The sequence below is a fragment of the Mastomys coucha genome, unplaced genomic scaffold (genome assembly GCF_008632895.1).
Source record: "Mastomys coucha isolate ucsf_1 unplaced genomic scaffold, UCSF_Mcou_1 pScaffold12, whole genome shotgun sequence".
Classification (NCBI taxonomy): domain Eukaryota; kingdom Metazoa; phylum Chordata; class Mammalia; order Rodentia; family Muridae; genus Mastomys; species Mastomys coucha.
This window is the reverse complement of record NW_022196894.1, coordinates 56590008-56616774: the sequence shown is the minus strand read 5'-3', so window position 1 is coordinate 56616774 and position 26767 is coordinate 56590008. Positions and strand designations below refer to the sequence as shown.

Sequence of the window (26767 nt, the reverse complement as noted above, 5' to 3'; positions counted from 1 at the left end):
CTCCAGGGTACCCAGAGACGGGCAACCTTCCCCAAACGCAGACCAACCTAAGACACGGAGCACTCAGGTGGTGGTGGTGGGTAATCCTATGACAGGTAAGGTTGCAGGTTTGATGCGGAATGACCTAAGACAGGGGCCCTGGCAGAGCAAAAGCACTCTCTGACTTGCTATATTTGGCCTCCCCTTTTAACTAAAACAAAAGGGGGAGATGTGGGGAGCGGTGGAGCTGAAGAGGCATTCGCCATGGCAAGATGGCGCCTACTTCCGCTGTCAACTCCTAGTAAACAACTGTTTGCGCATGTGTGTAAAGTGAAAAGACGCCGAGTCACGGCCCATTCTGGGGTGTTACGTAGTGTAATGAGCGAACAGCCAATCATGGGCAGACACGCCTCGCTGTGGGCAGACACGCCGCACTGTGGTGTATATAAGCAGTGTGGATTATTGGCTCGACCCTTTTTTCCCTACAGAGGAGACAATAAAACGTTGCTGCAGAAGGAACCTAGTGTCCGCGTGTCTTCTTGCTGGCAAGACGACTGCGCGGGCAACATTTCATATTTCAATTTCCTAATAAGATTGTAAAGCTTGCTTTTTCTCCTTTCCCTGTCTGCTCCAAAATACAACCAGGCATTATAAACATTCACAATATCTTGCAACTATTTGATCTTACGTAAGATGCATTTAAAGCATGTTTTCCTCAACTATACACTTGATACCCAAACCATGAAAAGACTCAACAAAAAGGCAAATTAAAGACATATTACCTTTATGATCATACATGCAAAATTCAATAAAAACACTTGGAAACTGACTTTAAACTATCACTTTACTATGGAATATCTTGCCTTCTCCATCTATGGTGCTTGAAAGTTTTGCTGGGTATAGTCTAGACTGGCATCTGGGGCCACTTAGAGTTTACAAGACATCTGTCTGGGCCTTTTTGGCTTCTAGAGTCTCTGTTGAGAAGTCAGATGTAATTCTAATAGGTCTGCCTTTACATGTTGTTGGTATTTTTTCCTTGGGGCTTTTAATATTCTTTCTTTGTTTGATTACTATATGGCAAAGAGACTTTCTTTTCTGATCCAGTCATGTTCAGTATGCTTTTTGTATCTATTTTATAGGCATCTCCTTTAAGTTAGGACATTTTTCTACATTATTTTGCTGAAAATATTTTCTGGGATTTGATCTGGCATTCTTCTTCATCTATTCTTATTATTATTACATTTGGTCTTTCATATTGTCCCATATTCTGGGATATTTTGGGTCAGAATTCTTTTAGATTTAAATTTTTGACTTATGCTTACATTTCTTCTATTACATCTTCAATGCGCTAGATTCTTTCTTTTATCTCTTATATTTTGTTGATGAAGCTTGCCTCTATAGTTCCTGTTCATATTCCTAATTTTTTATTTCCATAATTCCATCAATTTGTGTTTTCTTTATTGCTTTATCTCCATTTTCAGCCCTTGAATAGATTTACTCGTTTCCTTCAACTGTTTCTTTTTTCTTGGCTTTCTTTGAGGATTTATTCATTCCCTCCAATTGTTTGCTTGTGTTTTCCTGACTTTCTCAAAAGGATTTATCAGTTCTTTTTAAGTATCTCTCTCATCTTCACATAGTTGGTTTTAAGGTACTTTAGCATGTTATGATATTCAGGTCCTGCTGTGGTAAGATAGCTGTAACCTGCTGGAGAAATATTGCCCTGGTTGTTATTGATCATTCTTACGCTGGCATCTAGGTATCTGGGTTTGGGGTAATTATAGTTCTGATTTCTGAATTTGTCTTGGCTAGCTGTTTTGTTCCTTGCTTTCTGTTTCATCTTTGGATTTTTAGAGTGTGTTATGTGTGTTGCCAGCTTTACTAGCCTACACAATAGATGTGTTCCCAGAAATGTTTGTTGGTGTTGAAGGTTTGGGCAAGGGCAGGCCAGGGAGAGATGGTTTGTTGCAGTGCCTTGGGTGACGTGTTGAATTGGGTTAGGAGAAACAGAGAAGGGAGAAGGTCCATGAGCAGCAGATTACCTAGTATCTGGCAGGTATACATGTCCTTTTCTGAATGAGTTATCTCACTCAGGATAATATTTTCTAAGTTCCATCCATTTGCCTGCAAAACCCAGGATGTCCTGAATTATATTCATTTCATTCAACCATGTATTTTCATTTTCTTAGATATCATTCAAATATTTACTGTCATGTTCTTGGAGTGCAGTGAATATTTGTTTGTGTATTCTTTAAATTCCCTGTATTCTTTGATGACATTTACATATGTCCAGTGTTAATCTAGGTAGTTCTCAGTAGAGAACATTTCTATAGGATGTTCAATAGGAACAATAATATGGGGGCTATTCATGTTGGTTTTGTTCTTGCAACTTGACATAGGTTGTAGACATCTTCCTTTGTTTCTGATCTGATGTGATAGTTTCAACTTATTTACATTGGGCCAGTAAATGAGATGCATGAACTAAACAAGACAAGATAAAACTGGCAGATGAAGTGTTAAGCTGGATAAGGAAAAGCTGTCTCCCAAACCATGGGACTGGAGCCAGGTGTGTGGATGCAAATATAGAAAAGTACAAGGATATATCATAATTTTTAACAAAATTGGAATGTGGCTATTGGGATAATATAGAAGAGGGTGTACAACTGTTGGCCTTAAGTGTTTATCACTTGCTTACTTACCTACTTACTCTCTTATTACCTGTGCTGTGTGCATGTGAGTACATGTGCATATTATAGTTGATGGATTTGGATGTTGCAAGAGACCTGTCGTCATCTTTTCTCCTCTTTCACCATGTGTGTATACCTTCTGAATCACATTTAAGTCACTTAACTTTGTGGTAGGCACCTTTACCAAATAAACAACTTTAGTGCCCTAAATGTGAATGTTTTCATACACAGATTGCTTGATTGCTTATTTGTTTGTTTTTAAATAAGGACATAAAGTGTAGGCTGGAAAATAATAAAAATATCACTTGAATAAGCTCTTTTGGAAATGCCCAGTCTTTCTTCTTGGGAAGGAAATAAAAAAAAAAACCTAACAAGATTTTTATAACTGATAACTAGAATTGTGTCAAAAACTACTGAGATATAGCAGAGTGATTCAGTAATTAGCTTGAAGTTCTCCAGTTGAGTTTCTATTAGCTGAAGAATCATAATTAGATATTACTTAAAGTGAGAAAATGTGTTAAATTTCAGGAATTTATAGTGATTATATTCAACAAGTTAATGGTATTCAAGTATATTAATAGAACAATTTATTCCAAAATTGGAAATAAACGTGATAGAGTCTGTGTTTCTAGGTGAGCTGAATATATTTTATACCTGCAAGGTTGTCCTGTAAGTAGAGGCTTAAATATTTAAAGAGAAAGGAAAAAGGGAAGGAGAGAAGAGGGATGGAGAGAGGAAGAAAGTAAGAAAGGGACAGAAGAAAGTGAAAAGAAAAGGAGGGAAGAGGGGGAATTAGAGGGAAGGCAAGAGAGGAAGAAAGGGAAGGAGGGAAGGGAGAAGAGGAACAGAAGATTAGGAAAACAGAGACCAGAGGAGGAAAGGGAAAGGAGGAGAGGTGAGTAAGGGGAAAAAGGAGGAGAGGAAAAAAGAAAGAGCAGAGGAGATGGAGGGAGGGGAGGAAATGGACACAAAGGAGGAGATGGAAGGTAGAGAAAAACCTAAACAGTGAAGGAGGAGGAAAAAGAATGTATCATAATCTAGAAAAATGGGGTAAAAAATATCATACAGAAGTGGAAGTAAAGTAGACATCAGAGGTGGATGGAGGAGGTGAAATATGTAGGAGAGCGGGTGAGGAGGGGAAGTGGAGTAGGGTTCATGTGCATTGGGGGGATGGAGATGGGGAGAAAGAATAGAAGTTGAGGGGGTGCATTTCCAGAACTAGCTTGAGACCTTAGGAATCTATGGGGGTAACCCTAGCTGAGACTCCCAGCAGGGTGGATATAGAGACTGAACTGACCACCTCCTATAGCCAATCAGGACTTCCAATGGAAGGAGGGGGGACACCCACAAAACTTTCAACCCACAATTTGTTCTGCCTACAAGATGCACTGGGATAAAGATAGAGGAGAGACTGAGGAAATGTCCAACCAATGATTTCTCTTAATTCTCATAGAGAGAGAGAGAGAGAGAGAGAGAGAGAGAGAGAGAGAGAGAGAGAGAGAGAGAGAGAGGGAGAGAGGGAGAGAGAGAGAGAGAGAGAGAGAAGAGAGAGAGAGAGATTCCCCGACACTATTAATGATTCTCTGCTATACTTGCAGAACCTAGCATAACTCTCTCCTGAGAGGCTTCATCTAGCAGCTGATGGAAACAGATGCAGAGACTCACAGCCAAATATCAGACAGAGTTCAAGGAGTCGTGTAGAAGAGTGAATGACTAGATTGAATGAACCAGTGAGGTCAAGAACATAAGAAGACCTACAGAGCCAACTAACCTGGGACCATGGGGCTAACAGACACTGAACCACCAACTAAGGAGCATGTTTAAACTGGGCTGAGACCCTCTATGCATTTTTAGCAGATGTGCAGCTTGGTCTTAATGTGGATCCCCAAACAATTAAAGTAGGGGTTATCTCTGACTCTGTTTCCTGCCATTGAATCCTCTTCCCCTTTCTGGACTGCTTTGTAGCACCTCAGTGGGAAAGGATGCACTTAGTCCTGTTGTGACTTGATGTTATAGATCTGGGTGGTATCCAGGGGGTCAAGGTTTTCCTTCCTCTGAGAAGGGAATCAGGGGAGGGACTAGTGAAGGTGGGACTGAGAGTAGAGGATGGAGAGGGACTGCAATTGGAATGTATAGTGCACAATCAAATAATGAAAAATATTGAAAAATATTATTCTGTGATTCAATATGGCACAGCAGAGTGGAAATCTCAAATATCTTCACAGAGACAGTGAAATGAAAACCAGAATAAAAACAATAGCTAAAAGGAAGCATGGCTTGTGACTGCAAGACTTTCCTCTGGACAGAGTCCTACTATGCATGTTCTGTCCCATGGCTCACACACAGGCTCCATTTCCAATGAAGAACTCACTTCCTAAAAGATTAACTTAAACTTACATTTTGTGTCTGATGTTACATAATGACCAAGTGCTTTTAAAAATAATTTTTGAGATTATAATATTACATCATTTCTGTCTATCATCTATCTATATTCCCACCTATCAATCTATCATCCATATATCTATTAATCATCTATTTCTACATATATGTGTTGAAAATTGTGACTATATATTTTCCCTAAATATACTCATATATATTCTACTCATATAAACAGAATATATATTCTCTTCTATATACTCTATTTATATAAATAGAATAGACTCTTTTATGTGTTCTATTTATTAAGTAGAATATATAAGAGTATATATTCTTAAGTATATAATATTACCTACTTAGTCTATTTATTATGTATATATGTATATACATACATATATAGACATATGAATATCTTCACAAAGACATATCTTCATAGAGACAGTAAAACATTTTCACAAATATCTTCACAGATAAATTGTTTTTGAGCTGATCACTTGGTACTGGATAACCAATTCAAGTCTTCATTATGGAGAAAACATTTCTCTGTTCTTAGAATTCCTTAGATTACTTGTAGTTATTTGTATAGGGTTGAAGAATTTAAAAGATAATCTGTATTTCCACAGCTTTCAATCATCTAGAGAGAAGGCAATATTAATTCAAACTCTTGTCAGAATTAAAGTGAAAACAGAAACGTACTGAGTATTTCAGTGTATAAGATTTGTTATTTGCGGAAAAAAAAAGAATGCCTAATTAGTCAATAAGGGATAAATACCAAAAGCTTAGTACAATAAATAGTACATTTCTGGGCAATTCTTTTTATTTTTTGATGAGTTTTGTTTAGATATTTTAGATATTTAGTTTTCACCAGTTTTCTTCTTAACTAAATCAGATAGTCCTTGTTTTATAATGTTGCAGAATTATCTCTTTTTCATAGTTCTTTTCATTACATTAATTACTTCCTTATTTCTTAGACTGTAAATGAAAGGGTTTAATAAAGGAATTACAAGAGTATAAAAAATAGCCACTGGCATATCTTTATCTCCTTCATTGGATGAATGTGGTTGAGCATACATGAAAAGAAGAGACCCATAGAATATTGACACAGACAGAAAGTGGGAAGCGCAAGTTGATAAGGCTTTGCCTCTACCCTCTTTAGATTTCATTGTGAATATAGTGAAAAGGATACAGGAGTAAGACACTAGAACTATGGAGATAGTAAAGATTTGAATTGACCCTGCCAAGATAAATAATATCAGTTCATTGATATGTGGATCAGTGCAGGAGATTCTATATAATGGAAGGACATCACAAAAAAAGTGCTTGATTACATGAGACCTGCAGAAAGTTAACCTCAACAACAGCCCTACTTCAATCATAGGATGCAGGTTTCCTGCTATGTAGGCTCCCATGGTCATCTGAAGGCAGAGCTTCTTGGACATCATGCTGTGGTACTGCAGAGGGTTGCATATGGCCACATAGCGATCATAGGCCATTGCTGCCAGAAGAAAGCAGTCTGTAGTTTCAGCAAGACAGAGAAAATAGAACTGTGCCATGCATTCGTAGAGAGAAATCCTCCTGTCCACAGAAAAGAAGTTCTCTAGCATCTTGGGAGTGATGGCACAGGAGCAGCAGGAGTCCATGAGAGCCAGGTTGCCCAGAAAGATGTACATGGGTGTGTGGAGACGGGGCTCCATGTAGATCAAGGCCACCAGCCCAAGATTCCCCACCATAGTGACCAGATAGATAACAGAGAAGACCAGGAACAGAAATGTCTTCAAGTCTGGGTGATCTGAGAATCCCACCAGAATGAATTCATTTCTCACAGAGTAGTTGTTCTCAGCCATCTCACCTTGTCTGTTGCCACTGGAATCACAAAGATATAAAATTGTAATGGTCAGTATATAATTTCCTATATTTTTTTCATATAAGAGGAAAATTTCTTTTTAATGCCCTTGCTATTGTCTCTGGAATGAAGCTAACCATGCTTGTTGAGAGTATTTATTTCCTAAAATTTTGGAATCTATGATCTCTAACTTTAACTCAAAATTTACAGGAATACTTTTATAATTGTAAAAAGGAATTTCTTTTGTAGAAAAAGGTTTTATGCATTTATGTAAAAAATATATATATTCATCATAAAAAGTACACACATATTTGACTTTTATTGTTCCAAAATATTTTTCATGCCAAGTTTGTTAAAAATCATCAAAGTAAATTTAAAATAAAATTTCTATAAATGTATATTTATTTAACAATATTTTAATATTTTTAGTGGGAAAGAGAAATATTTTCTTGAAAATATTTTGTCAATAAATTAATTTTTATGAACTTCATAAAGACTACTATGGACCAGTGAATGCATACATATCTCTAAATAAAATTAGAGATATCTAATTATCTAAATCTAGATATCTAAATATCTATATAAAACTAAAATTGAAAGAATAATGATTGTAACTTCTTTCATGCCTTTTCATGTACAATTTTTTAAATACTGATTCCATGCCTTTGACCACACTATTTTTTTAAAGATCTAAATCTTTCTTCTGCTTTGTAAGGTTAATTTACATATGCTGTTAATTATAGTTGTGCCTATATTGTCTACCACTAAGCTGATTTTCCAGTCCATTATTTTTTTTAATATGTGATGTTTAAGATTATCTCATTTTTAAGTGCTCTTTCCTTGAAGATTTTCTGAAGTTTGTATAAACTTTCAATTTTCAATTCCCATGCTCTAGTCTTCTAAATAGCAAGGATTATAAACCAGGGCCACAGAGTTTCCTTAAAAGTTGGAATTTCTTATGTCTGATCTATATTACTTTATTTTTCTATATGTATTTGAACATTTTTACTACATTGAATGCATTCTGAGTTTAGGTGTATTCTATTTCTGTGAAATATGTCATCAAGTGATTTGAGGAGAGATATGATTACATACTCCCAACTTCATCTTCATGACCTAGGATGGCTGATTTTGCTTTTAGTATCTTTATGAATCCTTTGAATCAGTTGAATGAATCAGTTCTTTGTTTCTGCATATTCTGTAACATGAAGTATCTACAGAATAAATCTTAATATCACTACCTTACAAAAAAGTTTTCTCTAAAAAGTTAACTTGACTTTTATGATTTTATTTATTTAGAAAATTATGCTCTCTAAAGTGTGTTATGGCACATTAGAGCTATATGAAGATAGGTTCATTCCTTTACTTATGGTTTGAAACCTTAAAAAAAAAAAAGCTTAAATTGTAGAGCTTTGAATCTAAGTTTCATTTTGCTTTAGAATGCTACTAGCTGTCAATACTTAGAGATTCACTGGGACACATTGGCTGACAAATTGAAGAAAATAAATTCTATGGCCAAAGTAGTTTTATTCTCTGGTAACCAAACATTGAGAGATGTTAATAGAAATTCACTTGTTGAACAATATTAATCTCATGACATATATAAAACATTACTGAAAATACTTTTAATATATGCATGAATTATTTAATTAATTCATTTGTGATTTTACCTATATATTTGGGAATTCTACCTTACAATCATAAAGTGAAATTGACTACAGCATTAAACTTCAACTTGGTTTCACATATTCTATGAATTTGAGATGGAATGGATAGTCAAGAGCGGAGTCAAAATTTAGGAAAATTTTTAGAAAATGATATTTATTTAAAAATTAGAGAAGTAAACATTTATCATACTTATACTTAAGGTTAAAAAGTTAGTTTTCTTACCTGCATTTCACTGAGTTGAGCTTTCTGAAAAGCTTTCATATTTGCTTTATAGTGAAGGTCTCAGAATTTAAGAATACCTATGTACCTTGATCTTGGATCAAATGGGAGGAAGAAATGAAGATCACAGGCTATCCACAGGTAATAATAGCTATGGACTCTGTACTACAAACTTAAAGATGCTGGTCAAATCCTAAGGGGATTTTCCAACTCTGACATCAATATGTTACTATGGAGATTTTAAGTCCTAACAAATATGAACTATTTAAAATTAATTAAAACTGCCCAATGAGAACATGCTCTTTACTAAAGTTAGCTTGATTATCTTGTTAATTTGGGTACAACTGATCTAACTCTTAAAATTCTCTTCACCATTTGTACATATAATCTAAAACAGAAAATAGTTTCAGGCTAGTTTAATACCTTAGTGAAGGATGTAAAATTAATATGAGATATAAAGAATAATTAGTATTGGGCCAAAGAGTTGGCTCAGTAGAAAAGATTGTGTATTGCCCAAGCATGAGAATCTGAATTAAAATCTCCAGTACCCCCATTAAAAAGTTGGTGGTGGCCTTATGTACTTGTAATTCTAGTATTCATGAGGAACGGAGATAGGAGCATTGCTAGACTTTGCTGGTCATCAGCATAGCTTCATATTTAGTAAAATACTTTGTCTCAAGCACATAAAATGGAGCAACCAATGTTCTTTTATTTCCTCTGTGTGCATGAACATATATAAGTACTCCCATACATACATGGTTTATTCACCAAACAGATCTTATAAGAGAGAGAGAGAGAGAGAGAGAGAGAGAGAGAGAGAGAGAGAGAGAGAGAGAAGAATGAATATGAGGAGAGAGGCTAGCTAGTCTAGCCTGCTCACTGAACTCTAGGACAGTGAAAGATCCTGTAGCCCAAATTCAGCAGGGCATAGTAGCTATTAGCAGGAACTTGGAGAGAGGCAGAGAAGTGACTAACCAAAAGGGCTTTGTTTATGTCAGGAAGCCTCACCCTAGGTGGGCCAGTTGGTTGTGACAAGGTAAGGTCTGAGACAGCCAGCTTTTGCCTGGGGGGAGGTTACAGGAAAAGGGAGCAGATATGGGAAGAATATAGAGTAGAGTTATAGTGAATAGGATCAAAAGAGGTTGAATGAAACTGTCTAAGTATTAATAAAAAATATTGAAGTAGATAATGTTTATGTAGATAGTTCAAGTGAAAAACTTCTTGCCATAGAAATATGAAGCTGTGAGACCAAATGTACAACATCCATTAAGAAAGCTATGTAGGTCTGGGATGTAAAACCATGCCAGGAAGTTTGGTAACATAGAGCAGACTAACACCCGGAGACTCCGTGGGTAAGGTGGCTCCAAGCTCCCTGCCAGACTCCTGACTTGGAACATGTGCCATGCTTGTCACATAAGAGACATGACCTGCGATCACTTAGGCTCAAAACAGAGTTCTTCATGCTAATGAGATACCTAGAGGCCAGGAGGGCTTGGCCAACAAGATTCCCCTTCACAGAGATTCCTCCCTGCAAAAGGTGTTTAATCTCAGGGCTACCCTGAGATGTGGGGTATGGTTTTATACATCCATTTTCCATCATGACAATAAACTGTTTAGATTGTCTTCTTTTCATCAAGATCTGCTGTGAGAAGCCATGAGGAAGGCCTTCGCCTACAGAGCTGCAGCCTAATCTCCCACAGAAGGCCTCTCTATGCTCTTAGCCACAACCATCACCAAGCCTGCCTCTGTCAAAGTAAATACAATCCCAAATGGGACAAGCTGGAGACCCCCCCACACTTTTTCTAACCCCCAGCTAGATGCTGTCCCCAGCCATTGGGTCTCCGACTCCATCCTCTACTCTTCTGTGACTCTCAGTGGCACCTGGATATCCAAGAGTCTAAGAATCCCATGGCCCCAGCCTTGTTGCAGGCCAAGGGACCTCCAAACCAGTTCTGGCTTTCTCACATCTCAGACCATACTTTCCCAGCCCTGGAGCCCTGTATCTTGGTACTTCCCTATAGCCCAACACTTGTCTTGGCAGCCTTGTGGAATAAGTACAGTCAAACTCCCAGCATTCTGACTCCCCAAGCAACTGTGCCTCATGATGGAGCAGATGAGGGCCTACAAGCCTACATGTACAATGGAGCATGCCTACAAATAATACTAATGTGGAAGCTATAGAAGAATCCTGGAGCTTGCTAGCTAGCTAGTTTAGCCAATCTGTGAACACCAGGTTCAGGGGAACACACACACACACACACACACACACACACACACACACACACACAAATGTACAGAAGTACTTGAAAACATCGGACTTCCACATGCACATGTGTATATGTGTATGCTCACTGCACCCCAATACAAACACAGAAATATTTTCTTTCTGGTAAAGGAATAAAAAGTTAAAGCCGTTTTTGTTCACAAATGACTCACTTGAAGCTCACTAGAATGGGGATATGGGACAGTGATTCACTTTTCTTTCTCAGAATCATATATTTATATAGATAAGACTGTGTATGAACTGAGCTTGTCTTGCCTTCCTTGATGACACATGACTAAAGACAATGCCCACTGTTGTAATTTACTTTTACCAATGATTTCTACTACTCTACAGCCCAAAAATTAGATGTTCCCTCCAGTAGGAACCACTAGTGCAGTGTATGAATGAGTGTGGGTATTACTAGAGGAACAGCTTACTCTCTACCTAGTTTCTCTAGCCTGCTATGAATTCATTGATCTATTGGAACCAACCTTCATTAAGAGTGTGAGAAATGGGCACAGAGTAGCCCTCTCAACTCTGGTCATGTTGATCTGTGCTAGTGCCCTCATCCATAACCACACACAGTTGGTCTTTCTCATCTTTGCCATTTCACTGGCCACTAATCCCAAATAGGCATACATTCCAAATGCAGCCAATATAACCATGTGGATCTCTGTCCTTGACTGTGAATTCAAGTCACAAACAATTTTCTGAATCTATACTATTTTTTTTGTGGTCTCTTGCTTATTCAACAATAAGGTTAAGAAATTGTTTTGTTAATTATTCTAAGATATTTTAATTTATGAGATTATTATGAAGTGTATTGTTGCCTTGATTTCTTTACTCAGTATATTTGTCAATAGTACATAGGAGGGCTACTAATTTTTTTTTTTTACTTAATCATGTATACAGTCATGTTACTGAAGGTGTTTATCAGCTGTAGGAGTTCCATAGAAGGTTTTTAGGATCACTTTTTACTGCCATTTAATCTGTAAATAATAACACTTTGAATTTTTCCTTTACAAGTTGTATCCCTTACAGTTCTCTTATTCCTCTAGCTAAAACTTCAAGTACTATATTGTATAGGTATTGAGAGAATAGATGACCTTGTCTTGCTCCTGATTTTAGTAGAATTGCTTTGAGTTTCTCTCCTTTTAATTTAATATTGGTATTAGTCTTTCTGGAAATTGTCTTTGTCACTTTAAGAGATTTCCCTTATAACCTTAATCTCTTCAGGACTTTTATTATGAGGAGGTGTTGGATTTTTTCAAAGGCTTTTTTGATACTTAATTAGATGATTATGTGATTTTTCTTCATTTTATTTATATACTGATTAGATTTACTAATTTTCACATGTTGAACCATCCCTGCATGTCTGGGATGAAACCTACTTGATCATGGTGGATGGCCTTTTTGATATGTTTTTGGATTCAGTATTTGAGTATTTTATTGAGTATTTTTCATCCATATTCATGAGGGAAATTGGTCTGAAATTCTCTTTGTTGAGTTTTTATTGGTGTGATTATCAGAGTAACTGTGGTCTCATAAAATAAATTAGCCAATATTTCTTCCATTTCTTTTATTAAAATAATTTGAGGAATATCAGCATTAACTTTTCCTTGAAAGTTTGGTATAATTCTGCTTAAAACCTGTCTAGCCCTGGATCTTTTCTGGTTGATAAGCTTAATGCTTCTATTATACTTGGACTATTTAGATTGTTTACCTGATCTTGACTTTCATTTCTTTTATCTATTTCTTTTAGATTTTTTAAATTTAGGGAGTAATGATTTTTAAAGTATGTCCTTATGATTCTCTGGATTTCCTTGGTGTCTGTTATGTACCCCTTTTTCACTCCCAATTTTGTTAATTTGGATATTCTCTTTGCTTTTTAGTTAATTTGGTGTGGAGAAATTCTGCTAATTAAACTCAAAGTCTACCATTATCCAGAAGGCCATCTGAGCTCAGCACTAAATGGGAGAGTCTCTTTACTAGCAGGGCTTCTCCCTCTTTGATCTTGTCTGAGGAGTACTATACCCTCATGCCCTCTACCTGTGGAATGTCAAGTTGCTTTGGCTAGATTACAGGTTCAACTACCTTTTTCCTGATAAGAACTGGATCAGCAAGCACATGACATTCTTGGAATGCCTTCTCATGCTAATGAGGCAATTCAGTACCTTAGCCTTCAGACAATGACCTTTTCTCACCCTAGATATTACTGCTTTATTCCCCAAAACTATATAACCCTTTATTCAACATGGTTAAAGTTGATCTGTCTCCCTGAAGCTGATCCTAAAATGTCATCACTTCTATTCATACTCATGGCCATGCAAAACTCTGCTTCCCTTCATCCTGGTGGGCCAATAACCAACAACCCCAGCAGGCCCAGCTCACAGCAGGCACATAAACAGGAACCATGGAACCCACAGAGGTTTTTTGATACCCCCTACAAAAAAAGGAGGTCATAGCATCTTGTCTTTCCATCTTCACCTGAGGAGCAGTAATCTACTTTTATTTATTTGGTTTACTTTCAGTTTGCACCTTTCAATTGTGTTTAAATGGAATAACTAAAGACTTTTGGTTGGGGCAGCTCCCCTATCCTCTTTCTGGACTCTGACAGCTTACCTGTATGTAGGCAATAACTGTTTAACCTGTTACAAAAACTTGTTGATGCAGCAGCCATTTAAAAAGTTACTAGGATGACTGTCAGTTCTTAATCTGTGAGAAGGCTTAACATTTTGGACTTCTGTGGAATTCCCTAAAGCTGAAGGCTACAGAAATTTTCCAATTGGACAAAGAGTTTCTCTTCTTTTCTATCATAAACAACACCTCATCAAAAAAAGAAAAAGAAAACCCTCAGGTAGGGAATAGTTCTGGTACTTTGATAAGGAATCTGTGTGTGAACTCTGAAGGTCCTGTTCCCCAGTTGGTTTTTGATTGATCAATAAAAATGCTAGTGGCCAATGACTATGTGAAAAAAGAGGGACTTCCAGGTTCTTGCAGACAGGCTAGGAGACATAGGAGGAGAAAAAAAAGTTGCTGTGCTTCAGAGGGAGAAAGAGCCACCAGCCATGTGAGATTTCAGGTAGAATGGCCATTGGCCACTTCCCTGCCTGGGCCTGCCTGGGGTAGCAGGCAGGAGATTAGAAACATTAACTAAGCTGAGGACAGATTTAGGGTGCTGAGCAAGAAGAAGGAAGGTAACTGGGCAACTAAGTTGTGGGGAGATTTAGACGTGTTGAGCTGGGAGTGAAGATAAGGGCATGTTAGCCCCAGAAGTCTTAGTGATGCTTAACCATTGAACTAAAAAGCATATTAAAAATAATCTAATGTATGTGTAAATCTTTCTTCTGATAATCCAAGAGAACCAGGGCAATGGCTGGTAGAGTGGCCTGCCAAGAGATCAAAGTGGGATAGTAGAAACTACACTTGCTATACCCTCAGATTAAAAAATTGTGACTGGGTCCTATGAAATTATCCTATTAAAAGGCTAACCAAAATACACCTGGGCTCCAATCTACTTCCCCTTCCCCAACCTCTTCATCCCCTGGCCAGCAAAACTCCACTCTTGAGGACTTAACAAAAGAAAAAATAATGGAGATACAGCCCCAGTCAAGAGTTGACAGGGTACTTGTGGGTCCCTCAGCTGTCCCTACTGCCACTTCTGTTTGTGGCCCTGCCAGGAGACTGGAGTCTAAGACATTCTCAGTTGATGATCACTGGAATAGGACTAGATCCCTACAAAGGCAGATCAGCATTTTATACAGTTTTTCATAATACAGTCATCAAGGAGCTATAACTGAGCACAATTCTGCTATCTCCCACCATGGCATAGAAAGTCCTTGTCCTCTGGCTCACCAGATTCCATCTCTGGCCCTTTAGGCATACTCTATGAGTTGAATCTGCTTTCATGGGGTTTGGGTGGAAGCAAATGCCATCCACTGAGTTGATTCAGCATGCAGCTGGCAAGCAACCCATAGACAGGGTGCAATCTGGGGGAAGGGGAGAAGCCTGCCAAGCAAACATAGACACATATACCTGGCCTGCTAGGAGCACTCAAGCCATCCCCTGCAGGGTAAGTAAGACTTGGCCTATGGAAGTAAAAGAGAACAACTTTCAGTGTTTTTCAGTGTTTTAGAGCTTTTTCCCAAGGCTCTGGAATGGAAAGGACCTGCAGGATCATTGGCATAGCTGGACTCACATGGTCAATTTAAATCCTCTGGGCAGACTCATGATTGTTGCTTCCCAGCTCACCTGGAGCACAGAGATAGAATTTTATGATGGGTGGAGTTTTACTTATAAAGCTTGAGATAACATAGCTTGGAAAAACAACAGTTCACCCCAAACTTAGAATTTTCATGCTTCTTTGAATTTTGTTTAAATGCTGGTGTCTAAATGTTTGCTTTTCCTAATAACAGGAATAACTTAAGAAAAGTTTTGTTTAAATGCTTGTTTCTCAACCGCTGGAAGAGTGGGGTAGGCCTGAGGCACAGCCAGAAGTGGTAAGTGGTATTCACATGGTCCCCTCACCTCCATTGTCTTGGCTCACCCTTCACACCCAAGGAGATTTGTGGGACCATAAGAGCATCCTGCTTTCCCATGGAAGCCTGGAGGGGCCCCAAGAACAACCATCATGGAACACTGCCCCACCAATTCCTTGCCAGTCTAGTCTGCCTAAGGCATATTCAGCAAAGGTAAGTTGCCCTTGATCCCATGATCTCCATTGTCTGGCTCTGGGCTTACCCTTCAGTCCCTAGGAGCCTTGGGGAACTCCAAGAGCATCCTACTTCCACATGGAAGCCCTTGAATGCCCCAAATACAATCAGCTTGGAATCTGCCCCACCAATCCTTTCCCAGTCTGCTCTGCCAGGGGCACAGCCAACAGAGATGAGTTTTGCACAGTCCCCTGACCTCCATTGTGTGGCTCTGGGCTCACCCTGCCATCCTGAGAGGCCTTTGGCGACTACAAAAGTGGTCTGCTTCTCCATGGAGGCCAGTGCAGGGGCCCATAGAACAACCAGCATGAAACAATCCATTGAGAGTTGCGTCTGCATGTGGCACAGCAAGCAAAGTTGCATCCCCTGACCTCCATTATCTTGCTCACTGCTCCCTGTGCCATCCCAAGGAGTCCTGCCATCAGAATCATTAAGCCAATACAAGGGGAAAGTATAGGCCTAAAGGACAGTATAAGAACACAATCAACAAGACCCGTGGCAGTATGTCACCACCAGAACCCAGATATTATGCTATAGCAAACCCTGGATATACTAAGGTAACTGAAGTACAAGAGGATTCTCTTATAAAGATGATCAAGGCCTTTAAAGAAGAAATGAATAAATTCCTTAAAGAAGAACAGGAAAATACATATTAAAAGGTAGAGGCCTTAAAAGAAGAAGCAAATAAATGTAAAGAAATATAGGAAAATACAATCAACAGGTGAGGGTTATGAATAAAACTGCCCAAGAACTGGAAAAAAAATTAGAATTTGTTGGGAACCATCAGAGACCTGAGAAAAACATCCTGACCCAGAGACCGGAGAAAAACATCCTGACCCAGAGACCTGAGAAAAACATCCTGCCCCAGAGACCTGAGAAAAACATCCTGCCCCAGAGACCTGAGAAAAACATCCTGCCCCAGCTGGCTGAGCCCCTTGGAATAAACATCCTGCTCTCCAAGATCCAGCTTGGCCCTGAGATAAGAAACATTCAGTATACCATGACTTCTGAGAACTCCCCCCCCCCGCATCCCCCCCAAGACTTCCCCTGGGGTCTTAGCACCAGAAGATCCTGTAAACTTCCTTCTCCCTCCTTCCTCTCCCCCTCCCTCCAAGATGTTTGCTTTAAATATGCTCTGCTTAACCAAGTAAACGGCTCTTGACAAGCAATGCTTCCTTGAGTCCTGTTGTCTCTCTCACCCATTCTTTATTCACAGGTTGTGACCCTCCTCGTTCCCCTGAATAACTTGACCTGCAGGCCAGGTCAAGAATTAATAAAGAAAAGACAAACAGAGGCAATCCTGGAGACGGAAAATGTAGGAAAGAGAACAAGAACTACAGATGCAAGCATCACCAACAGAATACAAGAGATGGAAGAAAGAATCTCAGTCATAGAAGATACTTTAGAAGAAATTGATACATTGGTCAAAGAAAATGCAAAATCTAAAAAGTTCATGACACAAAATATCTAGGAAATTTGGAACACTACAAAAACCCAAATATACAACATTATTTGTAGCTAGAAGCTGGTAATAACCCAGGTGTCCCTCAACTGAAAAGTGGATACAGAAAATGTGATTCATTTACAGAATGCAATCTTATTTCAGTTGTTAAAAAAATGACATCATGAACTTTGCAGGCAAATGGAAGGAACTAGAAAATATAATCCTGAGCAAGGTAACGCAGACTCAAAGGACATGCATGGTAGGTACTCACTGATAAGTGAATATTAGCCAAAAAGTACAGAATGCCCATGATACAACTCACAGATGATAGGATGCTTAACAACCTACCGTCCAAATGAGGATGCTTCAATTCTCCTTAGAAGGTGGAAAAAAATAATCATGGCAGACAAAGAGAGGGAGGGACCTGGATGGGAGAGGGGAGTGGGGGGAAAAGAGGGACAGGATTAGATATGGTGAGAGACAGGAAACAACCCAGAGGGCCAGGGGATGAATGAAAATATGCAGCTGCAGGGTGTGAGAGGGCAGGGGGAGGCATCTAGAAAGTCCCAGAGACCTGGGATGTGAGAGGCTCCAAGAGCTCAATGGAGATAAATTTAGTTGAAATACCCAACAGTGAGGAGATGGAACTTGAAGAGAGCACCTCCAGTGGAGAGACATAGGGTTACCCATCTATCTTCAAAATTTTTGACCCAGAATTATTCTATCTAAAGGAAATGCAGGAACAAAAATGGAACAGAGACTGAAGGAAAGGCTATCCAGTGATCTGCCCAAACTGGGATCCATCCTATGCACACTATTACTGATGCTGTTGTGCTTGAGACAGGAGCTTTGCATTTCTGTCCTCTGAGAGATTCTATCAGCAGCTGACTGAGACAGATGCAGATACTTACAACTAATCATTGGATTGAGGTCAGGGACCCTGATGGATAAGTTACCGACCAAGGAGCATACATGGGCTGGTCCCTGGCCCCTGGCACATATGTTGCAGAAGACTGCCTTATCTGGCCTTAGTGAGAAAGAATGGGCCTAATCCTGTAGAGACTTGATGCCTCAGGGGAGGAGGATGCTGGGGGTGGAGGTGAAATGAGGGGTGTGTGTGTGAGGGAAGGTGAGGGGGACTCTCTTAGAGGCAAAGTGGAGGGAGGATGGAGTGAAGAACTCTGGGGGTGTCAGGAAAGAGGTCAACATTTGGAATGTAAATAAAGTAATTTAATTTAAAAAAAAAGAAGGAAAAAGAGAAAAATAGAAATAGAAGGAGAGGATTCCTACCTCAAAGGTCCAGAAAACATCTTCAACAACATCATAGAAGAAAATTTCTCTAACCTAAAGAAAGAGATGCCTATAAACATAGAAGACACGTACAGAACACCAAATAGATTAGACCAGAAAAGAAAATCCACTCACCACATAATATCAAAACACTAAATGTGCAGAAAGAGCAAAGGAAAAAAGCCAAGTAACATATCATTAAAGGAAAAATCCACCAAGAGGACTTTTCAGTTTTAAATATCTATGCCCAAAATGCAACTGCAACCACATTCATAAAAGAAATATTACTGAAGCTTAAATCAACACACTAACCCCAGACATTAATAGTGGGAGACTTTAATACACAACTCTCACACAATGGGCATGTCATACAGACAGCAGCTAAACATAGAAATAATGAAACTAACAGAAGTTACACTTCAAATGAATCTAATATATGGAACATTTCACTGAAACACAAAAGAATATACATTTTTCTCAACACCTCATGGAAACAGCTCCAAAAGTGACCAAAGCAAGCCTTAACAGATTTAAGAAGATTTAAATAGTCCCTTGTATCTAATCTGGATTTCAACAGCAACAGGAACAATAGAAAGTCTATATACTCATGGGAATTGAAAAACACTTTATTTAATGATCACTGTGTCAGGGAAGAAATAAAGAAAGAAATGAAGAACTTTCTAGAATTAAAGGAAAATGAAGGGAAACATACCCAAACTTATGGGACCAAATGAAAGCAGTGCTAAGAGGAAAGTTCATAGAAATAAATGCCTTCATAAAGAAATTGAAACATTCTTAACCATGCTTTAAAAGTATATATATACATATATATATAAGGGCTGGCAAGATGGCTTAACAGATAAGAGCACTGACTGCTCTTCCAAAGGTCCTGGGTTCGGATCCCAGCAACCACATGATGGCTCATAACCACCTGTAATGAGATCTGACACCCTCTTCTGGTGTGTCCTAAGACAACTACAGTGAATTATGCTGGAGGGAGCAGAGCTGGACTGAGCAGGGCTGGCAGAGGTCCTGAGTTCAATTCCCAGCAGCCACACACATAATGGCTCACTGCTATCTGTACAGCTACAGTGTACTCACACACATATAATAAATAATAATATTAAAAAGTATATATGAAAGCTCTAGAAAAAAAGAAGCAAACACACCTAAGAATAGACAGCAGGAAATAACCAAACTCAGGGCTAAAATCAATCAACTAGAAACAAAGAGAACAATATAAACAATCAAGGAAACCAAGAGCTGCTTGTTTTGTTTTGTTTTGTTTTTTAAGAAAATTAACAAGATAGATACATCCTTAGGCAAACTACTTAAGAAGCAGAGAGTGCCCAAGTTAACAAAATCAAAAATGAAAAGGGGGACATAACATTGGACACTAAGAAAATACAAAGAATCATTAGGTCTTACTTCAAAAGCCTGTAATCCACAAAACTGCAAAATCTAAATGAAATGGATGATTTTGTAGACAGATAACAATTACCGAAGATCAGATAAACTATCTGAATAGTTCTATAAACCTTAAGGTAATAGAAGCAGTCATTCAAAGTTTCCCAAGGAAAAAGAAAAGAAAGAAAAAGACCAGTGACAGATGGTTTTAGTGTAGAACTCTACTAGACATTCAAAGAGCTAATACTAGTACTCATCAAACTATTCCACACAATAGAAACAGAAAGAACATTGCCAAACTCATTCTATGAGACCACTGTCATCCTGATACCTAAACCATACAGACTCAACAATGAAAAGATTTCAGACCAATTTCCCTTATAAAGATTGATTCAAAAATATTCTCTAAAATACTTGCAAACTGAATCCAAGAACACATTAAAGACATCATCCACCATGATCAAGTAGGCTTCACCCTATTTGGTTCAATATATGAAAATATATGGGTGATTCAATATATGAAAATCCACAAATGCAATCCATAATAAAAATTATCTGAAAGAAAAAATTCACATGGTCATCTCATTAGATGCTGAAAAAGACTTTGACAAAATCCAACACCCCTTCATGCTAAAAATCTTGGAGAGATCATGGATACTAGATGCATATCTGCATTCAATGAAGGCAATATACAGCAAGCCAATGGCCAACAATGGATTAAATAGAGAGAAACATAAAGCAATTCCACTAAAAATCAGGAACAAGATAAGGTTGTTTACTCTCTACCTATCTCTTCAATTTAGTATTTGAAGTTCTAGCAAGAGCAATAAGATAACAAAAGGAGATCAGGGGATACAAATTGGAAAAATATAAGTATATATAAAATATATATTAGATGATATATATTATAGTATACATAAGTGATCCCAAAACTCTGCCAGAAAACTCCCAACAGTTCATAAACACCTTCAGCAGAGTGGCTGGATACAAAATTAACTCAAAGAAATTAGTAGCCCTCCTTTATACAAACAGTAAACAGACTGAGGGAGAAGATACCATTCAAAATAGCCACAAATAATATAAAATATCTTGGTGTAACCTGATGTAACCAAGCAACTGAAAGACCTGTATGACAAGAACATCAAGTTTCTGAAAAAAGAAATTGAAGAAGATATCAGAAGACAGATTTCTCACGCTGATGTAGTAGGATTAACATAGTGAAATTGCCATCTTACCAAAAGCAATCTACAGATTCAATGTAATTCCCATTAAAATTCCAACACAATTCTTTATAGACCTTGAAAGACCAATTCTCAACTTCATATTCATAAAAAAAAAAAAACAACCAAAATAACTAAAACAATGCTGAATAATAAAAGGTTTTCTGGAGGAATCACTATCCCTGCCCTCAAGCTACACTACAGAGCAATAGTAATAGAAACGGCATGGTATTGATATAGGAACAGACAAGTTGATCAATGGAACCAAATCAGTGTCCCTGAAATATACCCACATGCCTACTAACTTTTGATTTTCAACAAAGAATTCAATAGAAAATAGAATACGCAATAGAAAAAAGAGAATCATCAAGAGATGGTGCTGGTCTAACTGCCAGTACACTTGTAGAAGAAAACAAATAGATCATATTTATCATCTAGTGGATGATACTTAACTTAAGTCTAAGTGGATCAAAGATCTTGATGTAAAACCACATACAATAAATATAATAGAACAGAAGGCAGAGAATAATCTTGAACTCATTAGTGTAGGAGAGAACTTCCTAAACAGAACACAAATGGCTCAGGCACTGAGATGAAAATTAATATATGGTACCTAATGAAACTGAAAACTTTCTGTAACTCTAAAGACACCCTCAGTAGGACAAAAATGACAGGCTACAGATTGGGAATAGATATTCCCCAACCCTACATCTGGCAGAGGGCTAATATGCAAAATATGTAAAGAACCCAAAAAGTTAGACACCAACAATCCAAATAATCCAATCACTAAATGGGATACAGAGCTAAGCAGAATTCTCAACAGAGGAATCTCTAGTGGCTGAGAAGCACTTTTTAAAATGCTCAATGTCCTTATTCATCAAGGAAATGCAAATCAAAGAGTCTGAGATTCCATCTTATACCCTTCAGAATGGCTTAGATCAAAAATTCAAGTACAGTACATTATGGTGAGGAACTTGAATAAAGGGAACACTTCTCCATTGCTGATAGGAGTGTAAACTTTTACAACCACTTTGGAAATAAATTTTGTATTTTCACAAGAAAACTTGGAATATTTCTACCTCAAAACCTGGCTATATCATTCTTGGGCATATATACCCAAAAGATGCTCCACCATCCCACAAGGACACTTGCCCAACTATATTCATAGAAGCTTTACTCATACTAGCTAGAAACTGGAAACAACCTAGATATCCCTCAACTGAAAAATGGATACAGAAAATGTGGTTCATTTACATAATGGAATACTGCTCAGCTATTAAAAACAAGGACATCATGAAATTTGTAGGCAAATGGATAGAACCAGAAAAGATCATTCTGAGTGGTGTAACCGAGACTCAAATGGACATGCATGGAATGTACTCACCTATATATGGACATTAGCCATAAAATACAGGATAATCATGTTATAATCCACAGATCCAAAGAAGCCACATAATGAGGAGGGACCAGGGGAAGATGGTTGCATCTTTCTCAGGGGAATAAAACAGATATCAGAGGTGAATGGAAAGAGGGAACTGTATGGGATAGGGGATAGGGAGGGGAGCAGGGCAGGGGGATCGGGTGTAGGGAGAACAGGGGAGAGAAAACACAAATCTCTGGTGGGGGGCAATCTCTAGGACATGCTAGAGACCTGGGATTGGGGGAGGTCCCAGGGTGTCTATGGGGGTGATTATATTTGAGATTCCTAGCAGTGAGGATATGGATCTTGATGTGGTCACTTTCTGTAGCCAGGAAGGACTTCCAGTGGAGGGATAAGGACAGCAACCCACTCACAAAATGTGCCCTGCCTACACAATTTGCAAAGATAAAGCAGAGATGAAGGGGATGGCTATCCAATGAATGGTCTAAATTGAGATTCATATGATGAGCAAGAACCAATCCCTGACACTCTGTTATCCTTGCAGACAGGAGTCTAGTATTACTGTCCTCTGAGAGGCTTCACCTAGCAGCCAATGGAAAGAGATGCAGAGAGCCACAGCCAAACGTTAGATGGAGCTTAGGAAGTCTTCTGGAAAAGTTGGAAGGAATGAGGGACCTGAAAAATGACAGGAACTCTACAAGAAGACTAACAGAGTCCACTAACCTGGATACTTGGGGGTTTCCAGAGACTGAACTAGCAATCAAAGTTTGAGTACAGGCTGGACCTAGTATTCCCCACCCCCACATATGTAGCAAAGGTGCAGGTTGGTCTTCATGAGGTTCCCTCAACAACTGGAATGGGGGTTGTCCTTGAATATGTTGCCTGCCTGTGGATCCTGCTTCCCTAACTGGGCCTCCTTGTCTGGCCTTAGTGGGAAATGAAACACAGTCCTGCAGTGACTTGATGTGTGTGGGGGGTAGGGGGTTGGGGGCTCTGAAGGGCTCCCTCTTTTCTTAGGAGAAGGGGAAATGGGAATGGTAAATGATCTGCATGATTAGGTACTGGGAAGAGGGCTGATATTTATATGTAAAGTGAATAAATGAATGAATTAAAAACATGCTTATTCCTTCCTAACAAGAGGAATAACTAAAGAAAAGTTCTGTTTAAATGCTTGATTCTCCCTAAAAATAGGAATAACTAAAAAAGTTTTGTTTGAATCCTTGTTTCTCCTAATAACAGGAAGAACTGTTTATTCTTCCATAATAACAAAAATAACTAAAAGAATGTTCATGCTTGTAACCCAAGATTTTTTCCCGAGACTGTACAAGGATGCAAAGATAAATTTCTACTGCCTTTGAAATTTCTCTTAAGCTTTAGAGAATCATCTTGGAGCCATTCTTCACAGGTAAAACAAACTCTATTAAACTATTATTTAATCTTTGTTAATAAAAATTAGAATATGCTTAAGCCAATTTTTTCACAGACAACCTGTTACTGATTATTCCAGATACATAATGGAATTTCCTTTCTTAGCTACCTTAAATAAAAGAGCAAAATGATCCTTTCCTCTGCTTTCCTTAGTGCAACACAGGTGCACTTAAAAGATGCCAGACCAGGATTAAGATTCCTCTAATACCTACACACTTCCCTACCTTTCTCTTAGTTCTATAGCAATAGATCACAATGTGCAGCCTATCAAATTGTATATATGTATACAATACATACAATATGTATACATATATACACATACACATATACATTTATATATACATGTATAATATATACAGGATTTACATTTATATATACATGTGTATATGTATATATATTGTTTTTTACATCAAAAGAAAACAGGGAGTAATACACACATTTTACACACACACACATACACAAACACACACACACACATATATGGAGAGAGAGACAGAGAGAGAGAGAGAGAGAGAGACAGAGACAGAGAGAGAGAGAGAGAGAGAGAGAGAGAGAAAGTGAGGGAGGAAGGGAGAGAGAGAGTATATCTTTCCATGTAGACTTCCCCCTGTCAGGGTTCTGCACACCTGTTGTGACTAGTCCACAGGTTTATCTCTATGCTCTCTGACAAAAGAAAGGCAGCACTGTCACTGCAGGCCAGATGGAAACTCACCCACCATCTTTCTTGGATATGCTGGGGCTATGAAGCTGCCTTTGTCCAGATAACCCAGTTGACTGGAGACTTTCAAGACAAGCTTAATTGGGTGATGAAATCTACAGATATAGCCTTGGGTCCCTCTAGCAACTCTCTTGCCAGGGCCTAAAGATAGCTAAACTTGGGAGAACTTACATAGTATTAAGAAAAAAATGTTATGCCTATGTAAATGAATCAAATGTTGTTTGAGACCAATGTTTATCCCCTTAAAAACCTCTGTGCAGACTTGTACTCAAGATTTCAATCCACTAAAAAATTAAATTGGCTCAATAATTCCCTGTGTTCCTGGCTATGCCTGCCATTAAACCTTCTGGTTTATGTTGTGCTTTATTTTGATGCTTACACCTTGCTCCATCCAAATTTTAAAACTTTAGATAGTAGTGTTACAAAAAACAAAACAAAACAAAAGCAAAACAAAACAAAAACAAAAATAACAAACAAAATAAAGACCCATCATGCTAATCAGGTTTTGGATCAGTACCAAGCCATACCCATTATAGAGGTTGAGGACTTTGGTGACATTTCTCCATTAAGAACCAAACAGAGCAGAAACCCTGATAATTAAGGTGATAATTAAGGTCGAAGTCTTCCATTGCCAGGATAGCCTTCTGAGCTTGGCACAAAATGGGGAACTCCCTACCAGGGCTTTTCCTTCTCTGAACTTGTCTTGGGAGCTCAAAAGTCCCATACCTTCTACCTACTGAATGTCATGTGGCTTTGATTAGATTACATGATCATCAGCTTCCTATCTCCTGGTACGAACCTGATCAGTAAGCACTTGAGATTCCTGGAATGCCTCCCCATGAAAATGAAGCATTCCCATTAAACTCTAGTCAATGATTTACATTCACCCTGAAAATGCCTTCCCACTCTCCAAGGTTCATATATAGCCTTTGTTCACCCTGAATAAAATGTATGTGTGCAACTGTTCACTGAAGAACATCAGAGAAGTCCTTCATCTAAAAGAGGTGTGACACTAAAATCCTTGGAGAAGGCCTCCACCTTTACCCTGGCCCTTACTCCCAGCAAGACTGGAATCTTGGAGACCCCAGACATTCCCAACTCTGCTTCATCTTTCCAGCCTGGTGTACAGTGGCACCTGGATACCCTGAGGGAGAAAGCAGAACCCTGAACAACATGTGTGTTGACATCATGTAATATTAAAAATGTGTAGTAGAGGGTACTCATGGGGCACAGCCAACAGAGGTGATCTGCATGATGTCCCCTGAACCCCATCTTTCAGGCCATGGCTCTGTCTGCCTTTCTGAGAAGACCTGCTGGTCCCCAGGAGCACCCATGTGAGACCCGACCCTATCCCAGCCAATCCACTTTCAGGCAAGATTCCCCCGGGGCATAGCCAGCAGCAGTGAACAGAGTTTTATCCCCTGAGATCTATCATCAGGCCCAGACTTTTTTCTGCCTTCCTGAGGATTCCTCCAGAACATTCAGTCCACCAGGGACATAGCCAGAAGAGGTGACCAGTACTCAGTTCCCTGAGATCCATTGTTAGGCCCTGGCTCTGCCTGCCTCCTGGAAGAGTCCTGTTGACATCAGGAACGTCTAGCCAATACCAGGAGCAACTAGAAGGCTCAAGGCTGGCATAAGAACACAATCAACAACAGCCAGGGCAGTATGGGACCACCAGAGTCCAGCTATCCTACTACTGAATGTCCTGATTATCCTAGCGCAAAGCATAAGATGTCCTTAAATTTAATCTTAAAATGATGATATGGGCCTTTAAAAAGTAAGTGAATAATTCCCTTAAAGGATATAGGAAAATACAATTGAACAGTTGAGAATTAGTAAGACTGTTCAAGACCTGAAAAATGGAAATAGAAGCAATACAGAAAACACAAACAGTGGAAATCCTGAAGATGGAAAACCTAGGGAAGAAACAGGAACTACAGAAGCAAACATCACCAAAGAATACAAAAGCTGGAAGAAGAAATCTCAGGCATAGAAGATAGGACTGAAAAAAAGTCAATATATTGCTCAAAGAAAATGTTAAATTTAAAAGGTTCCAGATAAAAACCTGTTCCGCGCTATCTCCCGCCAGCAGGAAAGACGCGGCACACATAGGATCCTTCTGCAGTACAAGC

At 38.6% G+C, this 26767-nt stretch overlaps 2 protein-coding genes across 2 annotated transcripts in view; one reads left to right on the top strand and one right to left on the bottom strand.

Moving 5' to 3' along the window:
* The window catches only part of LOC116086023 (olfactory receptor 187-like), a 49029-nt gene that overhangs the window by 11647 nt on the left and 10615 nt on the right, over positions 1 to 26767 (top strand). The window lies entirely within an intron of this gene.
* On the bottom strand, positions 5926 to 6900 carry LOC116086025 (olfactory receptor 5K3-like). Its single transcript, XM_031364180.1, has one exon. It carries the CDS (start codon positions 6881 to 6883, stop codon positions 5957 to 5959), a length of 927 nt encoding a protein of 308 aa, XP_031220040.1. The 5' UTR covers positions 6884 to 6900; the 3' UTR covers positions 5926 to 5956.

Bases quoted from the DNA above. Each gene is read 5' to 3' on its own strand.
- LOC116086025 (XM_031364180.1), bottom strand. From the start codon at position 6,883: ATGGCTGAGAACAACTACTCTGTGAGAAATGAATTCATTCTGGTGGGA.